At 39.9% G+C, this 23447-nt stretch overlaps 1 protein-coding gene across 5 annotated transcripts in view; it reads left to right on the plus strand.

Moving 5' to 3' along the window:
- Window positions 1-23136, plus strand: part of LOC307135802 (uncharacterized protein) — a 69563-nt gene extending 46427 nt beyond the window's left edge. For 2 of the 5 annotated variants that reach the window (XR_013817717.1, XR_013817719.1), the window contains exons 4-7: window positions 1618-2093; window positions 10592-10645; window positions 21309-22580; window positions 22758-23136. Coding sequence is in view for 2 of the 5 variants with exons in the window: in XM_079832481.1 (XP_079688607.1) it covers window positions 1618-2093; window positions 10592-10645; window positions 21309-21434 (656 nt within the window). In the remaining 3 variants the exon portion in view is untranslated. Of the gene's footprint in view, window positions 1-1617; window positions 2094-10591; window positions 10646-21308 lie in introns of all 5 variants that reach the window. The other 3 variants (XM_079832481.1, XM_079832480.1, XR_013817718.1) reach the window with 2 other exon arrangements.
- The last annotated feature ends 311 nt before the right edge of the window (window positions 23137-23447 follow it).

Below are 23447 nucleotides of genomic sequence, written 5' to 3' on the forward strand. Positions count from 1 at the left end.
TGTTACTTTATAAAAATGAGTGATTTTTATACTTTTTAATGTAATGTAATGTAAATAAATAAATAAATAAATATATTTTTTTTATATTATATATTGTGTCTTTCAGGTTTTTTTTTTTGAAGAGACACTGCCCATCTTGCCTCCTTCTTGACAGCCTACATTTCGAATAATAGCTTTGATTAATGATGAAAATTAAGGTTTCAAAATCGTGATTGTTTGGATTGTTTTTTTATGCCGTCGAGTCACAGGCGACCTATAGCCTATAGAGGTTTCCCGACCGCTGTTGTAAGTAGACAATTATGAATCTGGGATTACAGATACAAACTTATTGTATTTTACTTTTACAATGAGCAGAATTATTACAACAGAAAGAAAAAAATATATAGAGGAGGCAGTGTCAGAATGAGCAGTCAAGCAAGACACGCACCATAGCAACGACATTTCAGACTGACAGATACGTAAAAGATAAACGGGACATTTGAGCGCTTTGTTACTGTTTTGTATGCGCTGTTATATTAATTATAATTCAAATTCTGTTATATTTGTCACAATATTATTGATCTTTGTTGAGAGGGGCACTTTTGATCATCATTAATCAAAGCTATTACTCGAAAAGTAGGCTGTCAAGGAGGCAAGATGGGCAGTGACTCTTAAAAAAAACCCTGAAAGACACAATATATAATATTACAAAAATAAAACAACGTATATATAGCTATAACATTAAAAAGTATAAAAGTCACTTGTTTTTATAAAGTCACACTGTCCAACAGCGACACCCGCAGGTAAAGTTACAGCAGGTTGCCTGAGCCCATTGATAACAGACCCACGAAAGTCGCGCTATGATTGGACGTCGGACAGCGTAGCGTTGCATGGGGGTGTAATGACGTACCATTAATCGAGCTATGTTCTATAACATGTAAAACAGGAATATGAACGGAATATTCTAAAAGCAGCTCATGTAAACTCCTTAATCAGAATATGGTCTTATTCAGAATAAGGTCAATAATTAGATTACTGCTGTCCATGTAAATGTAGTCAATGATGGAAACAAATGTACCAAATAAATTCCTTGTTGCGCATTAAAAAAGACGTGACTTTGCGAGGGTACGGCATATCTGGACTAACCAGCGGACTGATCTTTTTGCACAGCATCTGAAATGCTGCTTTGGTTGTTCTGAAATGCCTGAGCAAAGACTGTCGTCAAAGTGGTTCAATACCTTCCAGAACTCTTTCACGTTACACGACATCAGCCTCCGAAAGCAAGAAAATGCGTTTATTGCGTTTCGTCTGCGAGCCCTGTGACGCAAGTCATTTATTATATACGAAAATTATTATATAAAGTGGCTTCTCCTACTTTACATAGTGATATTTAGTGTCAGTTTATCTGGAAGTGACGATTTTGTTCTCTTCGACTCATTGGATGGAAACACTGCTTTATTCGCAAATGTTTTATACGATATTTAAATTTTGCAACTTTGGATGGAAACATAGTGTACCCCTTAAGGAATGAGCTGTAAACCCAAGATGCTCTATGGGATTGTGCCTGTATTAAATACATAAAAGAAGCTTAATTCTTCTGCTAAAAACAACCTTCTGCTATATTTCGCCCCTCTACAGAGCGCCGGCGGAATTGTGCCTTGACCCCTCTAGCCACCAGTCAGCAGCACAATCAGGGCATTCTTTCACCCGCTCACTTACGCCGCCTCCGTTTACTCCTGGACCCTACCCTGGACCGCCACAGTTCTGAAGAGGAGCTGGAGCGCATCGCAGGAGCCCCAGGGGCTGAGGGGGGCAGGAAGTGGCACAGACATGGAGACATGAGCAGCGCCTCTAGTGACGAAGAGGTAAAGGACCTGTGTGGGCCAAATGAACCGTCGGCCGGGGCTCGCTTGAGCGCCACCTCTCCCAGCCCTGTTCTCTTCAGCTCCTCCCCTCCTCGAGCTCTCAAGCCTTCCCACCCGCCGGCCCGCCTCCCTGTCCGGCCCATCATTCTCAGCCACTTTGAACAACCTTCCATGCCTTATTGGCGGCACCGGCCCACTTACACAGGAGAACCTGGTCGCCCCAGCCTAGACCTGGAGAAAATGCAGCAGGTAAGAGACACTCATTTTCACTCAAGTTCTTTCTTAGCCAGCATTTTTTGTTGCTCCTTGTACAACGTATCCTATCCAACAAATGTAGTCTTAACCGTATGCTGAACCTTCCCTTAAGGTCAGAGTATGGCTGCAACAAACGATTATTTTAATAATCGATTAAGCTAGCGATAATTAGAACGATTAATCGACTAATCATCGATTATTGTCACTGACATCAACAACTAATCAGTACATTTTGAACGATTATTCAGCTTTTATAAACCCCCCGGAGCCGCGTGGAGCACGTTATTTGACGTGCAGATGCACTTTTTATGGACTTCAAAAACAGAGCAACTATTACTGCTATTCTAATGCTTGGATTAGCCTGGACTTTTGTAATATAACTCCGATTTTATTCGTCTGAAAGAACAATGTCATGTACACCTCGGATGACTTGAGGGTGAGTAAATCATGGGCTAATTTTCATTTTTGGGTGAACTATCCCTTTAATGACAGCATCAGCGACTACTCAACGTCAACTTTAATCGCATCAACCCCTACAGTCAACAAGAACTTGCCTTTTCCAAATAATTTGTAATAGTTAATCGCATGTAGATGTAAAACCCCATATTTCAGTACCAGCCATTATCACTATTGACAAGTTTAGAAAAACTCAAGAAATGGATGTGGAAAAGTGGGAGGAGGGGAGAGCATGGGGATGGGAAGGGTGTCAAATTCACCAAACAGAGCGACAACATGCTTAGCGCACAGATGGATGAACTATATCATAAGTGGGGACAAAGACAAAAGGATGGGGTGATTTTGCCTTATCAATCATGGTACAAAAATGAGAAGGAGATTTGGGTATTACCAAAAACCATGATTGCTTTGAGACCTATAGCAGATGGCAAATTACACAGACCACTTTAACACCCTTAAAGGGTTAGTTCACCCAAAAATGAAAATTCTGTCAGTTATTACTCACCCAATGTCATTCCAAATATTAATCTCCAATGTCCAAGATCCGATGCATCACTGAATCAATACAGTATTTCTAGTACTCACAGCAATTCATACAGTGGCCCACAAAAAGTATTTTTCAAACTTAAATAAATATCATTGCATTAGGAAAAAAAGTATTAGATCAAGCGGTATTTCAAAGAAAAATTGTGCAAGCTCACTTATCAAGCAAAACATTCACAAAAGGTTAGGTTTAAATGACAAAACAATGGATATTGTTAAATTAGGACGAAAGTATTTGGAAACGTTCTGGTTCTCAAAAAGTACGGGAAACTGTGGTTACTTTGCTGGGACACCTGTGTAAACTTGAGGGGAACTGAGCTGACTTTATATAGCCACCAAAAAACCTTAGTCTGAAAAGTAAAGGTACTTTATTTCCCTTTTTAAAGATCCTCTTGGACTACTTTCTGGTGTAAAATCTCTTCAGTGTGCTACATTTCAGACCAACAGTCCTTGTCAAACTCAATGGCTGAATTTGAAAACAATGCAAGACAAATGCTCACAACTACACTTACTCAGACAAGTCCATGTGCTCCAGGGCTTTGTGCCCGCCACCTCCTGAGAGAAAGAGAGGATGACAGATGTCAGCCCCCCTCCCTCGCTCTGAACAAAAGCCCGATAGAGTGAATCTGTGAGTGAATGAAATGGCAAAGTGGGAAAAAAGTAGTTTTAACCTACTTGTTTTGTCTTCAGGTGTTCGAATATACAGGCCAGATTGTGCCAGGTAAAAAAAAAAAGGGATGTGGAGAGCAGAGAGAAGAGGGCTGTGAGGACCATATGACTCTTGGAGTGTACTGTGTGTGTGCTTGGTCAAGTGGAATGGGAGGTGTTGATGGAAAAACAAAATGTGGGAGACTATTCAAGTTAGCTGCTAAAAGCTCATTTTGCTGCAACTCTATTAATATGCTATTTTAAAGGTTCCTAATTTAATTTCCTCCTACAGTAGGTTTACATGCAGACAAAGGTCAAAATACACTTTCTCGTTATATACATTGCATCAAAGAGTCTGAAAACGGTTCGTTCAAAGTTGAAGTCTCCCTAAAGGCCCCAATATACTTTGAGTAATCGAAGAACGAACTGATGTGGCGTGATTTCGAATAAAATCAGGCCAAAGCGAACTTCGTTTGGAGTTTGTTTTGTGAGTTCTAAACAGCTTGCCAAAGCGAACTTTCCGGGAAAAGCTCACTCTAGCTTCTTACTCCCATTGGTCCGTGGCAATTGCGTAATAGGTAGGAGTGCGTGGAGGCTCCTCCTTCTTTCACGTGGAAATCCTTTCCGCTAATACAGTAAAGCTGCTTGATTTTAAAGGGTCATGAAACCCTAAACCAAATTTTCTGAGATTTTAACAGATGAATGTTGAACATCATGGAAAACAATGTTACCATCTGTAAGTTTTGAATGTGGGAGAAAACTAGTTCATTTTAAACCTTTTTGCTCTATTTTCAACTTCCTGGTTTAACCCTCTGGTGCTCTTCGGTCATTTCTGACCGGAAAATTTTCTGTTTTGAAATTTTAAAAATCACTGCTTCATCGGAATGATCTGAAACTTGGTGACTTTTCTAGCATTAGGTATGTAAACACAAAAAAATTGGGGTCATGATTCGAGCATGCTAATTGGTCATTTAAAAAAAAGTAGCGTTCATTGTCTTCGGACCATAGAAAAAGAATGGGAAATCGGCAAAAACACAAACATTTTCTGAATATTTGTGTGTACAATCTACAAATCGGCCACAATGTTGAAAAAAAGTACACAGCAGTAAAGGGGTGACACTCTAAAACATCAAGAGTGTGATATTGACACATCCACTCACACACACACACGCACGCACGCACGCACGCACGCACGCACGCACGCACGCACGCACGCACGCACGCACGCACACACACACACACACACACACACACACACACACACACACACACACACACACACACACCTATGAAAAACTGAACCTATGAACCACATTTGGAATTTTTTTTAAATCGCAGCTTCATCAAAATGATATGAAACTTGGTGACTTTTCTAGCATTAGGTATGTTAACACAAAAAAATTGAGGGCATGATTTGAGCATGCTAAGTGGTCGTAAAAAAATCCATATTTCTAACAACAACAAAAAAATCTAAAACTTTATAATAAATAGTCTGAGATTTTTTAAATATATATTCAAATCCATCAACAACAAAAAATCATTAAATGTGTTCAAAAGAGATGGCAAAAATAGACGATAATTAGTGCATAAATATTAAAAAATACCATCAAATCATCTCAAAATATAAAATTAAAAAGAAAAAATATTATAAAAAAAAATAAATGGCAATGGTTTTACTGGGGTGGAGGAAGTTTAATTTTTAGGTGTCCAGTCACTTATGACCGGGAAGACAACCGATACAACCCCTAAACGAAGAGCACTAGAGGGTTAAATTCGTCTTCATGTCATCGTCATAGACTGTGACGTTTTCTCGTACTATAGTATGGCGATGACTCATCAGTGTCACACACACACACACACACACACACACACACACACACACACACACACACACACACACACACACACACACACACACACACACACACACACACACACACACACACACACACACACACACACACACACACACACACACCTATGAACCACATTTAGAATTTTAAAAAATCACAGCTTCATTGGATTGATATGAAACTGTGACTTTTCTAGCATTAGGTATGTAAACAACACAAAAAAATTGGGGTCATGATTCGGGCATGCTAAGTGGTCGTAAAAAAAATATTCCCACTTGTGCTCTTCGGTCAAAACTGACCACCATAGAAAATGAATGGGAAATCTGCAAAAACACAAATTCACAGAAAAAATCTATATTTCTAACAAAAACAAAAAAATCTAAAACTTTTTAATAAATAGTCTTTGAGATTTTTTAAATATATATTCAAATCCATAAAAAAAAAAGAATCATTAAATGTGTTCAAAAGAGAACAAGGGAATTCTCAAGCCTCTCTATATAATATATATATATATTATTGAAGAAAAATAAATGGCAATGGTTTTACTGGGGTGGAGGAAGTTTAATTTTTAGGTGTCGGGTCAGTTATGACCGGAAAGACAACCGATACAACCCCTAAACGAAGAGCACCACAGGGTTAAATTCGTCTTCATGTCATCGTCATAGGCTGTGATGTTTTCTCGTACTATAGTACAGCGATGACTCATCGATGTCTCATAATTATTCATGAGTCTGCGTGTCCTTATCCTATGAGAAGACACATTGCTTAATTCATGACAGCACGCGCTTAATTATTCATGACAAAACGCGTTGATAGCCATTTTCCTCTGACTGGCGCTTCAAATTCTTCAATTTTTCACTTCAATTTTTAACCCAAAACGTACACAAATTAGTGTCATCATTATTGTCTTTAGCACTAAACATGAAATAATCCAGCCTCACCCCACTACGCATCACACATTTAATGCTATACGACAGCTGTTATGTTAATATCTTGAGGCACATTTGGCCAACAGTCGTGTTAGTTTTTCATTATTAATCCTTACCAACTAATCCATTCCCTCACATATGCAGTCACTTATATCTCAAGCGCAGGGGTCCAGCTATTGTTCAAGCCGAATGAATGGCGTGTCTGACAGATGTCTAAATGCCGCCCTCCATGGTTGAGCGAGCTTGACAAACATTATCTCCTTTTTTGGGAACTTTGAAATGAGGCCGAGCTCAAACTTCACTTGGGCTTTAACCATGGCTGCCTTCCAGTCACGCAGATCTGGACAAATTTGACAATTCCTGGGTTGTTTTTTTACTGGGAGTTTCCCTTGTAGAACAAAGAGACTGCTTGATACGTGCATTAATCTGTCAGTGCCTATAGGTTTTTGCCATGGATTTATTATAACATGCAAACTTTGAAGCTGGTTGTTTTTGCTGTAACAAAAAACCATGTCCTTAATATGTTTTTAATGCTCTCTGAGTTAGAGGGTTATTTCTGTTGTCATTTATGATGCGTTATAGACGCATGACGTGTTTGTATGCTATTTATTTATTTATTTGTTTCCGAGAAAAGATGTTTTGCATCATGTTCATGCTTCTCTTTTGGATGCATAGAATGAAATTTGAAGTTCAAGATGTTCCGCGATTGACGTAAAGATGCACCAATTATAATTAATTGTTATAAATAAATAATATATATGTATACACCGATCAGGCATAACATTATGACCAAATATTGTTGTGTTGGTCCCCCTTTTGCTGCCAAAACAGCCCTGACCCGTTGAGGCATGGACTCCTCTAGACCCCTGAAGGTGTGTTGTGGTGTCTGGCACCAAGATGTTAGCAGCAGATCCTTTAAGTCCTGTACGTTGTGAGGTGGGGCCTACATGGATCGGATCCATTCACTCTCGACGTGCATCAATGAGCCTTGGCCGCCCATGACCCAGTCGCCGGTTTATATTTTGTTTTTATAAGCAATTGCGCAGACTCAAATACCGGTTGCCATTTATTTGTTGTTTATTTGCTCTACTTCAAGCCAAACTGGCCTTAATCGAACAAAAAAATTAATAATCTGTCGCCGTTTGATGAGGCAACCACTGCTTTTAATCACACTCTAAGCAAAGGTGCTACACACATGTAACATGAGCAGTTGTTTTGTATAATTTCAAGATTTAACCCTCTGTCGTTCTTCATTTGGGGGTTCCTTTAGTTCTCTTCCCGGTCATAAGTGACCGGACACCGAAAAAATTTAACTTCCTCCACCCCAGTAAAACCAATGTAATTTATTTTTCTTCAATAATATTTTTTCTATTTTCTTTTGTATTTTGAGATGATTGATGGTACTTATTAATATTTATGCAATTATTATGGTCTATTTTTGCCATTGAAAATAATACTTTTTTCCACCTTTTTTTTAAAACAGTATTTCAGGTTAAAATAGTTTTTTTTGAAGGCAGATTAGTGCCCTCTGTTGGAATTATTTATGCAACCATGTGTGTAACCCAAGCCTGTAGCGCTCCTGTCAGAAATTGAAGCTTCCGCGCCTCGATCGCCCCCCGGTGGTCGGTCCCAGTATAGCTCCTAAACCCCGCCTCTCCATGTATTTGAATGGACACGAGACACACTAAACAATTCAATTACACTTCAAATAATTGTTTCCTAAAGATGGTTTCTGTCATTTTAGGCAGTTTTTATTACGATAATTTCATTTCAAGTGTTCGTTTTTTAAATAAGTTTAGTTTTAGTGTGTTATTTGATGCTATAAAAACGGGGGGTGTGACGTCATGATTGACAGCTGAGATTGACGGCTTCTCTGAGTGAACTTGTCACTGAGGCACTAACGGACTTTTTTCTGGATTTTTGGGAGGAGATTGGAGCTTTAGCTTTAATTTCTACATTTCCATAATTGTTTATTTCACACCAACACAATTGAATTGTTCTACATCTGCGAGAGTGTGGGCGGGCTTTTGATAATCGCGCCTCTACTTCCTGTTCTCGACTGTGCAACTCCGGTCCCGAGATCGCTACTGTGCAGACTCGGTCCCAGATGTCAGCGCCGTGAGCGGGCCTATGAAAGCTTCAACTATGGTCAGCGGAAGTCAATGAAGTCGCGTCGTCCATATTTTTTTACGGTCTATGGTGTAACCACTAGAGGTCTCTATGGAGAGGCTTGTGAATTCCCTAGTTCTCTTTTGAACACATTTAATGATTTTTTTTAGATCATTTGAATATATATTTAAACAATATCAAAGACTATTTATTAAAAAGTTTTAGATAATTCTTTTTGTTAGAAAAAATAGTGATTTAAAGTGTTAGTTTTTGCATTATGATTACAATAATAATAATTATTATTATGTATACAGTCAAACCTAATCATTGTGTTAGGAAGAGAAAGCAAGGAAGCATTTTACTACCCATTTTTTTTTCTCCAGAATTTTTATAAAAAAACAAAACATTCATTCAATTATAACACTTTATGCGAGTTATGTATTTAGTTTTTAAAAATGCTCAGAAAGATGCAAAGGATCGAGCCTGAGCTTCCAAGTGCACAGTTTGTGTGTGTGTGTGTGTGAGAGAACATTTAGAGTGTCACCCCTTCACTTTTGTGAGCTTTTTCTGCATTATGACTGAATTATTGAATGGATTTCACATTCCATAAACTTTGCTCTGTATTATAGACACAGTGGTTCATATGTGTGTGTGTGTGTGTGTGTGTGTCTGTGTGTGAGTGGATGTGTCAATATCACACTCTTGATGACTTTATTTCAGCATTGTGGCCGATTTGTAGATTGTGCACACAAATATTTGGTGAATTTTTGCCGATTTCCCATTCATTTCCTATGGTCGGTCATTTGTGACCGAAGATAATGAAAGGACATAAAGTCAGGACCAATTAGCATGCTCGAATCATGCCCTCACACACCTAATGCCAATAAAGTCACTACATTTCATATCATTCCGATGAAGCTGTGATTTTTAGAATTTCAAAACCGAAAATGTTCCGCACCAGAGGGTTAAAGCAAAGGTAGAATGGTCTGACTTTAGCTTTGTGAAATTGCTACATAAAACTAAAATACAACTACATGCTACATAAAACATACGTGCACAAAACAAAAACAGCATACAGACTAAAAGAGAATGCAAACTCTGTCTTTGACAGTAGGTGGCGTTTAATCAACGGTTATAAACGCTTATAAAAACACTACTTTATATGGAGGTAAGAGGAAAAGAAAATGCTTGGAGATACATTCCACACAAATGACATTTGCCATGATTGCAATGCAGTTTTGTGTGGAAGTCTGGAACAGAGATCGTCGAAAATAAAGCAAAAGAATTGGAGCAAAAATCGCCCTGTTCCGATCAATGGCCGGTCGACTAGTGCATCTCCAGTTAAAGACTGGAATATGGCGCATGAGTCTACTTTTATGAACTTCTATGAAGCCTCGGTTCCTGTGCAGTGTGGACATTTTGCTAAACATCTCCTTTTTTTTTGTTCCACACACAAAAAATAAAGTCACATGGTTTGAAATGAGGGTGAATAATGTAGAATTTTCATCTTGGGCAGATTATTCCTTTATCATTGCATGTCATTTTTTTAAAATCTTAAATGTATTGTAATCTTTGAGGAGCACTGATTGTTTTCACTGTAATGAACCGCTTGTCCTGTAAAGAATCCGAGTTAACCTCTGAGTCACGCTTCTGGGTAAGGAAAGCAAACAGAGTTCCACGGCAGTCCTGTCCTGAAAGGGCAGCCTACAGGATGTTTTGCTGCGTTACATAAAAGACTCATTAGTTTTGGTAGCCACAGTGGCCCATAGCTTCCAGGGATCTTCCAGAACAGCTCAAGGGCAAAAAAGCAGTAAATGTTTACACTGACAATATGGAAAGTTGTTTCTCAGTGTGTGTTGCAGCTGTTGTGCGGAGGTTGGCTTTGCATAGACAACATGGAAGGTTTATGTCATTCCTTTTAACCATATTTTCTCCTTTCTGCTCTTTCTTTCAGAAAATGCTGCTAAAAAAGAACTGTGGAGGGAAAACGAGGACTATCAAGATTCGGGTGAGTGTGTCGAAAGGAAAAAACAAACAGGTTTTTCATACAGTGGCCCCAAAAAAAGAATTCAGACACTTAAACCACACCCAAATATGAATAGCATTGCATTAGATATCAAAAGCTATGATAGCACAAAGCACACTTTTCAAGAATAGCATTTCGCAAAAAGATGTTGTGTAAAAAAGGTGTCTCAAATCTAGAATAAAATGTTTGTTTAAATAAAAAAATCTTCAGATATTCATACAATAAAATATTCACGCTTTTTTTCTTTAAAACTGACAGGGAAATAGTTAATGTGTTGAACTACTCTACTCATTAATCATACATCTAATAAAAGAAGGTTTTATATTTTTATCTATAAACGTGTTTTATCTATAATACTTTCTGGGGTCAGTTTACACAATTTGTTGGCAAGCCGAAGGATTGTTTCGCTGCTGGCATTTTTTTCTGCAAATAGTAAATTATTTAGAAATGTTTTGTAATGCTGGTCTTGGATCAGATTTCTCTGGTCAATACAGTAGCATGAATGCTTTGAATGAGAGTGGCTGGCTTGCTTTATAAAACCCTGACCTGTGAGCATGCCTGGTTTCGGCTGCGCTGGAGCCTGACCAAAGCGCACCCGCTGACCCTCATAGCCGTGGCCGCGGACCCCGGGTGTTTGTTTGGCACTCGTCACACTGGGCCAGAAGGTTCGAGCTGAATGATGCCAGTGTGTGACGTCATTATGAGCTCGCCACCTTTTGGACTGCAGAACAGTGACTCCTGCTTGCACGGCACAGGAACTGGAAGACTCATGGGAAACACTGGCTGCAGACCAGGCTGCTGGAGTCAGAGACGTGCATTACAAACACAATCTGGATCAGCTCTCAGGGGCCCCTTACCAAAATAAATACCATTGTTTTCTTTGGCATACATTTCGGTAACATCTATATGTAAACTTGTTTCTGCCACAGAAGAAAACATTTTAAAAGATAATTGCGCCTTTTTTATCTCACAATTGTGAGTTTACATCTCGTAATTCAGAATTGTGTGATATAAAGTCAGAATTGTGTGATATAAAGTCAGAATTGTGTGATATAAAGTCAGAATTGTGTGATATAAAGTCAGAATTGTGAGATATAAAGTCAGAATTGTGTGATATAAAGTCAGAATTGTGTGATATAAAGTCAGAATTGTGAGATATAAAGTCAGAATTGTGTGATAAAGTCAGAATTGTGTGATATAAAGTCAGAATTGTGTGATATAAAGTCAGAATTGTGTGATAAAGTCAGAATTGTGAGATATAAAGTCAGAATTGTGAGACAAAGTCAGAATTGTGAGATATAAAGTCAGAATTGTGAGTTATAAAGTCAGAATTGTGAGTTATAAAGTCAGAATTGTGTGATATAAAGTCAGAATTGTGAGACAAAGTCAGAATTGTGTGGTATAAAGTCAGAATTGTGAGACATAAAGTCAGAATTGTGAGACATAAAGTCAGAATTGTGAGATATAAAGTCAGAATTGTGATATAAAGTCAGAATTGTGTGATATAAAGTCAGAATTGTGAGACATAAAGTCAGAATTGTGTGATAAAGTCAGAATTGTGTGATATAAAGTCAGAATTGTGAGATATAAAGTCAGAATTGTGAGTTATAAAGTCAGAATTGTGAGTTATAAAGTCAGAATTGTGAGTTATAAAGTCAGAATTGTGAGATATAAAGTCAGAATTGTGAGATATAAAGTCAGAATTGTGAGATATAAAGTCAGAATTGTGAGATATAAAGTCTCAATATTGATTATTTTGAGGCCTTGTGTGTATCAAATATGATACAGTATGCTCTGTAGGGTTAATACCACAGTATATGAATATAATGGCATAATATTCCCATTGACTTGCATTAAAAGAGGGACCTGAACCATATAAGTGGTTTTCGCATTGGACGAACATTTTTATAGTTCCTATAACTTTTGGCGTGTTCGCACAAAACAGAAACTGGGAATGTCATAGTTACGCAAACACCTTTTGAGGGAACTAAATTTGCTGGGTTAGAGTAGAGTCCAACCCAGCACAACAGGAACTACCAGTGATGTAAGTGTACGCTGATTGGCCGAACGCATGCCATATGAAACACTGGCGTCCGACATTTAAAAAAAGCCATAAACACACAAGCAGCATTTACATTTTTCTATAGAAAATGTCCAATATATATTGAGTCTCCAAATTTTGCAGTGCTGAAATGTTATCATTTCTTTTAGCTTCCAGAAATGCAGGTTTACCTCTTGCAGACTGCAAAATAATTGTTGTGTAATAGTCTTTCTCTCCAATGAACATCCAGAAACCTCCATTTCATCTGCAGGAGATTGGATGACCATTTTATTAGATTAATGGAAAGAGGTGAGGAGAGGAGCAAGGGATGAAAAGGGAGAGGGAGAAGAGTGTGTGTGTGTGTGTGTGTGTGTGTGTGTGTTAGGATGAAGTCATTTTCCATTTATAGAGTGCCGGCTGTTGCAGGATCTACAGTCAGAGAGAAAGATGTTCTTCGGTTCACTCCTCCGCCTTGTTGTTGTTTTCAACTTCCTTTCACTCTTCCCACTCTCTTTGCTTTCCCACTCTCTTTTCCTTTACCTTTTGTCCTTGATTGTTGACTCATATTTTATTTTTAACATATTTTAACAAATATTGTTGTTTTATTACAACAACTCTAGTGTATGATATTGGAGTTATTTTGACATTTAACTGCATTTAATACTTAATACCTTAAGTTTCCTTTTTTTACACACTTATAGTTTTCTGAATTGTTATTTTTGTCCCAAGCATACATACAGACTTATAGAATGGCGCAAATCGCGTCACAGAATGCCTATTCCCGTCTTTGCATTGACTTAACATGCAAATCACTCACGCTTAACGCTTCATTCGCTTCTGGTGTGAACGCACCATTAGGGTTTTCCATTTAAACACATTTCAAGGGTTCTGCCAGTAGTGGGCACTCGTGCAACGTAAGCAATGACGTACAGCCGAATGAACAAGACTGAGGGAAGTTAGCAAGGGGCATAAAAAATGTAATTTAAACGCAGACCTACCCTGCGTCCCAATGTCCATACTATCCACCCTAAATGGATATATCCATCCTAGTATGTTAAAAAAAGAGCATGTCAAAAGTCCCTGGATGGTCTACTTATTTCAGGTAGATTTTCGAAGTGTGGATCCGTGCACTCTATAAAGGCTAATATTGCCCACAACCCATTGTGCGTTGGAGGAGGATTCGGCTCAGAAAACATGGGGGATGTGGTCTTGGTCTCGACCCCTCAAAGTCTTGGTCTTGTCTTGGTCTCGACCCCTCAAAGTCTTGGTCTTGTCTTGGTCTCAACCCATCAAAGTCTTGGTCTTGTCTTGGTCTCAACCCATCAAAGTCCTAGTCTTGTCTTGGTCTCGACCCATCAAAGTCTTGGTCTTGTCTTGGTCTCAACCCATCAAAGTCTTGGTCTTGTCTTGGTCTCAACTCATTAAAGTCTTGGTCTCAACCCATCAAAGTCTTGGTCTCGAACCATCAAAGTCTTGGTCTGGTCTTGGTCTCAACCCATTAAAGTCTTGGTCTCAACCCAAAAAAGTCTTGGTCTCAACCCATCAAAGTCTTGGTCTCGAACCATCAAAGTCTTGGTCTGGTCTTGGTCTCAACCCCTCAAAGTCTTGGTCTTGTCTTGGTCTCAACCCGTCAAAGTCTTGGTCTTGTCTTGGTCTTGGCCCATCAAAGTCTTGGTCTCAACCTCTCAAAGTCTTGGTCTCAACCTCTCAAAGTCTTGGTCTTGGTCTCAACCCATCAAAGTCTTGGTCTCGACCCCTCAAAGTCTTGGTCTTGGTCTCAACCTATCAAAGTCTTGGTCTCGACCCATCAAAGTCTTAGTCTTGGTCTCAACCCATCAAAGTCTTGGTCTGGTCTTGGTCTCAACCCCTCAAAGTCTTGGTCTTGTCTTGGTCTCAACCCGTCAAAGTCTTGTTCTTAGTCTCAACCCCTCAAAGTCTTGGTCTTGTCTTGGCCCATCAAAGTCTTGGTCTCAACCCATCAAAGTCTTGGTCTTAGTCTCAACCCCTCAAAGTCTTGGTCTTGTCTTGGTCTCGGCCCATCAAAGTCTTGGTCTCAACCCGTCAAAGTCTTGGTCTTGGCCCATCAAAGTCTTGGTCTCAACCCATCAAAGTCTTGGTCTCGACCCCTCAAAGTCTTGGTCTTGATCTCAACCTATCAAAGTCTTGGTCTCGACCCATCAAAGTCTTGGTCTTGGTCTCGACCCATCAAAGTCTTGGTCTGGTCTTGGTCTCAACCCCTCAAAGTCTTGGTCTTGGTCTCAACCCATCAAAGTCTTGGTCTCGACCCCTCAAAGTCTTGGTCTTGGTCTCAACCTATCAAAGTATTGGTCTCGACCCATCAAAGTCTTGGTCTTGGTCTCGACCCATCAAAGTCTTGGTCTGGTCTTGGTCTCAACCCCTCAAAGTCTTGGTCTTGTCTTGGTCTCAACCCCTCAAAGTCTTGGTCTTGTCTTGGTCTTGGCCCATCAAAGTCTTGGTCTCAACCCGTCAAAGTCTTGTTCTTAGTGTCAACCCCTCAAAGTCTTGGTCTTGTCTTGGTCTCGGCCCATCAAAGTCTTAGTCTCAACCCGTCAAAGTCTTGTTCTTAGTCTCAACCCCTCAAAGTCTTGGTCTTGTCTTGGTCTCGGCCCATCAAAGTCTTGGTCTCAACCCGTCAAAGTCTTGTTCTTAGTCTCAACCCCTCAAAGTCTTGTTCTTAGTCTCAACCCCTCAAAGTCTTGTTCTTAGTCTCAACCCCTCAAAGTCTTGGTCTTGTCTTGGTCTTGGCCCATCAAAGTCTTGGTCTCAACCTGTCAAAGTCTTGTTCTTAGTCTCAACCCCTCAAAGTCTTGTTCTTAGTCTCAACCCCTCAAAGTCTTGGTCTTGTCTTGGTCTCGGCCCATCAAAGTCTTGGTCTTGGTCTCGACCCATCAAAGTCTTGGTCTCGACCCATCAAAGTCTTGGTCTTGGTCTCGACCCATCAAAGTCTTGGTCTTGGTCTCGACCCATCAAAGTCTTGGTCTTGTCTTGGTCTCAACTCCTCAAAGTCTTGGTCTTGGTCTCAACACACATTGGTCTTGGTCTCAGATGATCTTGTACTACAACACTTCTTTTATAGTGTAGTATAAGTAGGGGAATTGGTCCACAGCTCTGGTATCGGCAACCATACATGTGACACGAAAATCTGTTTGCTATTTCCATAGTACTTTATACAACACAGATTATTTCAAAGCAGCTCTCCAGAAGACAATACTGTCATTATTCAGCTCAATGCAGATTCAATTCGTTTCAATAACCGCGTTGATTTTGCAAAGATGGTTACATTATCCAGCTCTATTCAGTCTGAGTTTTGTTAAATGGATACTATTACTGAGTATTAATTTTCTTTTAAACCCCTAAGCCATATAGTTTCTCATTTATTTCAGTTTGTGAACATGTTTTTAAATCATCTGTCCAAATATAACCCTGCTTCTCCCATTCACTCTGCCCTTCTGTCCTTCCCAAGCTGCTCATGGTGTGGTTGGGCCCCTGGTTTTATCTCCGAGCCCCGTCTCTGCTGGCCACGCTCCAGGTGAAAGCTAGAGATGGAGGGGGAAGTGGCTATCTGGGGGCCTGTTAGGGAAGAGGGAAAATCATCATGGGGGTTTGAGGTCTGGGACAGGACCAGAGAGAATGAGGGCTCAGAAACGAGAAAGAAATGAAACCAAAGAAGGAAGGAGGGGAAAAAAAGAAAGTCATCGGTGAATGAAGCCAGAGAAGAAGAGCTCTGATCGCCTGGATGGTCCAAACTTGTTGACAAGACAGATGTTAGGGGTTGAGGGGTTAATTGGTTCCCATGTATAAGCAGTATATTGTGTATAGTGTAATGTTTTAAAAGCATTCTGTGTTCGTAAAAGTGCTCGTCATAATATCATTTGCAGGTATTTGTCAGTCTACATGCCTGTAGAGCTCTTAAAAATGTAAAATACAGAACAATATTTGATAGTTTGTCATTTGCTGTTAGGAATGCATGGATGAAACCAGTTTAAAATGATTCAACTCAGAGCATTGCTTCCTGGAGGGAGATTCATGGAAAACAGCTGCTTGTAGAAAGTAAATGGGATCGTGTAGCACTCCGATGAAACCCCGAGGCCTGCTCTTTTTATTTTGATGAAGTGTTGATCTGGCCCCTTGATGGGTTTGAAAACCTCAAACAGAGTGGCTATTTGACAGGAAAAGAGCTTAACCTTGTGGTACACGCATATATATCTTTGTGAGTTGTACAGTTTAAGCCAGGCTAGATTTAGCTGACCATATGTGAAACATATTAAGTACTTCTTTCACTCCCCGGGACAGGAACCCCTCCTTTCTCTGGGGGTTTCAGGTTTTTGCTCATTTGGTTTTACTCAGGTTTTGTTTTAAAGATCATTTTGGTCATGTAAGCCAGTGGTCATACACTAGAGGAACGTTTTTGACAAAGTTCAGCGTGTTTCCGTAGCGTGTCTCGTAAAGTTAAAGTTGGACAGATTTTGACAGACAAAGATTGAATGAAAATAGTCTTGGGGGACGTTTACACATCTTTTTCAAAACGTTTGTATGCGTTTCGGCCGTTCATTTACACAACAGCAGCGTTTTGGGGGTCTGAAAATGGGTTTCAAAGCGCAAGTTTTTGAAAACAATACTGTTCTCGTCTTGTAAACTACAAAAACAAGAATTTGTGAAAACGGTGACGCCATGCGCATGTGTATTATGTGCTACAATGTGACATTGCCAACTAATGGCCTGGTATGAATAATACCGTATTTTTAGTTGTTTTCTCGAATCCATGAACAGGGATCATTTGACATTGTTGTCTTCTGTAGGTGAAACTTTTCAAAAACACAACTGCATGATTCAGATTTTTTCAGATTTTTTTTTTTGATGCTATGCCGTCCCATACTCAACAAACTGAGATGCTCTGTGTATTCTGACATCTTTCTATCAGAACCAGCATTAACTTCTTGAGCAATTTGAGCTCCAGTAGCTCGTCTGTTTGATCGGACCACACGAGTCAGCCTTCGCTCCCCTCATGCATCAATGAGCCTTGGCCGCCCATGACCCTGTCACCGGTTCTCCACTGTTCCTTCCTTGGAGCACTTTTGATAGATACTGACCACTGCAGACCGGAAACACCCCACAAGAGCTGCAGTTTTAGAGATGCTCTGACCCAGTCGTCCAGCCATCACAATTTGGCCCTTGTCAAACTCACTCGAATCCTTACGCTTGCCCATTTTTCCTGATTCTAACCATAGACTGTAAAAAAAATATGGACGTAGTGTCCGTGACATCACCCATAGGATTCTGATGAGCAGTTTTGAAGCGTAAAGAAGGGACGAGCTGGCCGTTGCCATCTTGGCAGCGCGTCACTCCCGGATAACAGAAAATGTGAAAAGAGGCGGGACGTGGGCGGAGCTGAAGTGACGCGATGACTGACAGCAGATAAACGGCTATCCACCTGTCACTCAAAGTGGCCACGCCCTTAATTATGCAGAACTTTAAGGCTTTATATAATGTAAACGAATGAGTTATACAAAAATTCACCCCCCTCACAGTCGTCATGAAGGGCAAAATTAGCCGTATAGACCAAAACCACAATTTGTACCAGACTGTAAACATGTTTTAATCTGCTGTAAAGTTGGGCATTTTAACATGAGCTCAATGAGATTCTGCTCCCTTCTGGAGCCCCTAGGGGGCAGTCGATGAATTGCAGCTTAAGTCACTTCCGTATTGGCTTCAAGAGAAACTGCGTGAGGTTGCCTCCTGCTTCTAACACATCAACTTTGAGGACAAAACGTTCACTTGCTGCCTAATATATCCCACCCACTAACAGGTGCCGTGAACAGGATTATTAGGAACACCTGTTCAATTTCTCATTAATGCAATTATCTAATCAACCAATCACATGGCAGTTGCTTCAATGCATTTAGGGGTGTGGTCCTGGTCAAGACAATCTCCTGAACTCCAAACTGAATGTCAGAATGGGAAAGAAAGGTGATTTAAGCAATTTTGAGCGTGGCATGGTTGTTGGTGCCAGACGGGCCGGTCTGAGTATTTCACAATCTGCTCAGTTACTGGGATTTTCACGCACAACCATTTCTAGGGTTTACAAAGAATGGTGTGAAAAGGTAAAAACATTCAGTATGCGGCAGTCCTGTGGGCGAAAATGCCTTGTTGATGCTAGAGGTCAGAGGGAGAATGGGCCGACTGATTCAAGCTGATAGAAGAGCAACTTTGACTGAAATAACCACTCGTTACAACCGAGGTATGCAGCAAAGCATTTGTGAAGCCACAACACGCACAACCTTGAGGCGGATGGGCTACAACAGCAGAAGACCCCACCGGGTACCACTCATCTCCACTACAAATAGGAAAAAGAGGCTAAATTTGCACGAGCTCACCAAAATTGGACAGTTGAAGACTGGAAAAATGTTGCCTGGTCTGATGAGTCTCGATTTCTGTTGAGACATTCAGATGGTAGAGTCAGAATTTGGCGTAAACAGAATGAGAACATGCATCCATCATGCCTTGTTACCACTGTGCAGGCTGGTGGTGGTGGTGTAATGGTGTGGGGGATGTTTTCTTGGCACACTTTAGGCCTCTTAGTGCCAATTGGGCATCGTTTAAATGCCACAGCCTACCTGAGCATTGTTTCTGATCATGTCCATCCCTTTATGACCACCATGTACCCATCCTCTGATGGCTACTTCCAGCAGGATAATGCACCGTCACAAAGCTCGAATCATTTCAAATTGGTTTCTTGAACATGACAATGAGTTCACTGTACTAAAATGGCCCCCACAGTCACCAGATCTCAACCCAATAGAGCATCTTTGGGATGTGGTGGAACGGGAGCTTCGTGCCCTGGATGTGCATCCCACAAATATCCATCAACTGCAAGATGCAATCCTATCAATATGGGCCAACATTTCTAAAGAATGCTTTCAGCACCTTGTTGAATCAATGCCACGTAGAATTAAGGCAGTTCTGAAGGCGAAAGGGGGTCAAACACAGTATTAGTATGTGTTCCTAATAATCCTTTAGGTGAGTGTATATATATATATACATATATACATACACTATATAGGCCCACACACGCATACTATTATAGTAATGACCGCAACTTTCACACACAATTGACAGATAAATTGTACGCTCCTATTTCAGTGTTAAGTTGTGGATATTTTCAACGAACAGTTTGCTTCATACATGCAGTTTAACAGTATTAAAGGATTAGTTCACTTTTAAATAAACTTTTGCTGATAATTTACTCACCCCTATGTCATCCAAGATGTCCATGTCTTTCTTTCTTCAGTCGAAAAGGAATGAAGGTTTTTGATGAAAACATTCCATGATTTTTCTCCATATAATGGACTTTAATGGGCACCAAACGGTTTAAGGTCCAAATGACAGTTTCAGTGCAGCTTCAAAGGGCTTTAAGCGATACCAGACGATGAATAAGGGTCTTATCTAGTGAAAAGATTGGTCATTTAAAAAATAGAGTTTACGTTTTATAAGCACAAATGCTCGCCTTGCTCTGTTCTGTGATGCGCGTTCGTGACGTCACGTAATACGCAATTACGTTGAAAAGGTCACGTTTGATGTAGGCGGAAGTACTGAGTCAGTGTTTACAAATGTGCGGAAGGAGGACCATACACACATATTCACATGTCTTTGTGTCAGTTTATCGTTTAAAATGGCCATTTCGTGTGCGTATCCTGGGTGTTTTAATATTAGAAATATGTGTGTATTGTGAGATGTTGGTCTAGTGGGTTAAACCACTGAACTGATAAGCAGAAGGTTGCTAAGTCGCTTTGGATAAAATAATCTGCCAAATGCATAAATTTAAACGTAGAAAGCCTAAAAGAATATTTTCGTCAGGACAGAAATTTGACTTTTCATAGATTTCCTCTACACAATCCTGAGCGATTGAAACCGTGGTTGCTCGCGCTGCACTTGGATGACGAGAAAAGGCGAGCATTTGTGCTTTTAAAACGTAACTTTTGTTTCCTTTTTTTTTTAATGACCGATCGTTTCACTAGATAAGACCCTTATTCATCGTCTGGTATCGCTTAAAGCCCTTTGAAGCTGCACTGAAACTGTCATTTGGACCTTGAACCGTTTGGAGCCCATTGAAGTCCATTATATGGAGAAAAATCCTGGAACGTTTTCATCAAAAACCTTCATTTCTTTTCGACTGAAGAAAGAAAGGCATCTTGGATGAGTTGGGGGTGAGTAAATGATCAGCAAAAGTTTATTTAAAAGTGAACTAATCCTTTAAAGACGGCAAATGTTATCATTCAACTGAACTTGAGTTGAGCTATGAGTATTTAAAACAGATTATGCTCTTCATCCATGCAAGAGATGCACGTCCCTGAAAGAGCACGGTTACATAGCATTTTTAATTCAACACTTAATGGTATGATCCATTTCAGGGGTGGCCAAAATTATGATTTAAAATGAGTCAGAGCTAGAAATGTATCTTCATATTTTTACGGGTAAAGCTTCATATTATGGGTAAGCTTCACACAGTAATTGGACAAAATAAAGCTAATTTAAAACAATCTGTATTGTAAAATCTTTTTCTTTGTTTGTGTGGTTCCCTCACAGACCCTGAGTGGCGGCCGTCACGCACCCCGATACTCCTACGATCCATCCATCTTCGCTTTCCGCCCTCTGAGCAACGCTCCGCCCTGCAGCCCCCTGCTCCCTGCCGAGGAACCTCCGTGTGCTTGAGGGAAAGGACTGAAGACTCGCAGAGACAAAACATCACATATTTGTGGACCAAAAAAATGCCCAACATAAAGACAATGTATGTTTGCATTGCCTTTTATTTTGCAGGATATTAGTGTGAACAAAGGCCCCCGTGTTAAGGCCTGTGGACAAAACAGGAAATGCGATCAGGGCCAGAATGTATGAGAGGAACGAGGAGACGCAACCTTTCGCCTTTAACCGTCTCATCCTCTCGATCTCTCAGGAAACCCACTTAGAACTTATTATAATGACAAGGCCATGACCACTGCGCTATCTATAACCACAACCAAGCGGTTTGGTTCAATCTCTGAGCAGAGATTGGTAGATAACGTCTGACGATCGGGCCACACGGTTACGTTGAGACCATTGGGTTGAAGGTCAACTGGAAGGATATTTAGGTTTAAGCCATTTGGTTGTTTAGGCAGCGAAAGGTGACGAGAGACAATCAGTTTGATGCCAGAATGGGCCTTAATTAATAAAACCGGTTTTTAATCAAATGAAGCTTTTCGCTCTATAACCAGGGTAAGCCGGAAAACTAACAATCAGATATAATGACAGCACAGGCCAGATATCCCAAGCCATTGTTCAGCTTCAGTCTGACCATAACAATGTGTCAGTAATCACTGATTATCTGATGTCTATCCCAAAGTACTTCAATCGTAAGAACAACACTATACTAAGAGTCTTTCGACGTTATATATTAAACATGCGCCTTACTATGTAGCATACTCAGTACTATGTACCTAAAATACCATCAATATCTAGTTTATGAATGTTTTGACACTGTTTGAACACACACCAGGGGTTAAATCGTAGCCCTTACACACAGTTGTTCTGTTCAGAATGAAATACTAGCATACTGCACAGTACACACTGTATACTGTTGACTATTGTTTTTTCAAGTAGAATGTGAAACAGGATACATTATATTTGCAATAAACGTTTCGAAAGGTTGTTTATTTTGGAAGGTTTGTTCGCATTAATTTCTGAAAAGAAAGGTCAAGTCAAATGAAGTGTACTGTGGGATATACAGTAGTATTCTCCAGAAAATGTGCATACTGTATACGGCAGAAATAATGTGTATGCTAGTATGCTATTCTGAACATAGCCTATGTGTTATTCTGATGCGTAGAACATTATCTTAAAGGGATGGTTCACCCAAAAATCATTTACTGTTGACTGTTGGTAACCAAACAGTTGATGGACCCCACTTTTATTCCTACTATGGAAATCAATGGGGTCCATTAACTGTTTGGTTACCCATAATCTTTGTTTGTGTTCAGCTGAAGAAAGAAATTCATACAGGTTTGGGTGAACTATCTCTTTAAATATGGACGACAGGAATCCTATCCATGCAGTATATTTCAGAAACAATCCTGAGGATTTTGACTGTTGATGTAATGTACTTAGCAGCATACTTTACTACTTTTACTGAATGTAAACTGCAGTTGTAACCCGTGTAAGGGTCGATAAGCTAGGCCAAACGGATGGTGATCAATAAGGACAATTATTCATAGTTGTTGCATAAGTTTCACCTAGGTGTGACGTGGATCTATGTGAAACAAATACAATATTTTTTCAATTATAGCTATATGGACATATAGTACAGTACATGCTTGCAACGTGAAAAGTTGTCCTTTTCTGTCTCTATGCTTCAAATGAGGGGAATAAATGTTTCTTCCCAGTTTGTGTCTTGTTAATTCACTTCAAATGCTTTTATCTTATTGCAAAGTATGATTGGTGATGCTCTTAAAGTCCCTTTTTTGGCGTTATTTCCCCACCCTGTGCCCCCAGAGTTCCCTTTAGGAGTTGAAACAGTGGTTGCCATATTCTTTAGCTTTTTGAGATTCTAGGATACTATAACCCAAAAATGAAATTACCCCATGATTTACTCACCCTCAAGCCAACCAAGCGATGCGTCCCAATTTGCATACTATCCTTACTAAATAGTATTCGAAAAAATAATTAGTATGTCCCAAATCGTAGTATGTTGAA

The sequence above is a fragment of the Gobio gobio genome, assembly GCF_949357685.1.
Source record: "Gobio gobio genome assembly, chromosome: 13".
In the NCBI taxonomy this organism is placed as follows: Eukaryota; Metazoa; Chordata; class Actinopteri; order Cypriniformes; family Gobionidae; genus Gobio; species Gobio gobio.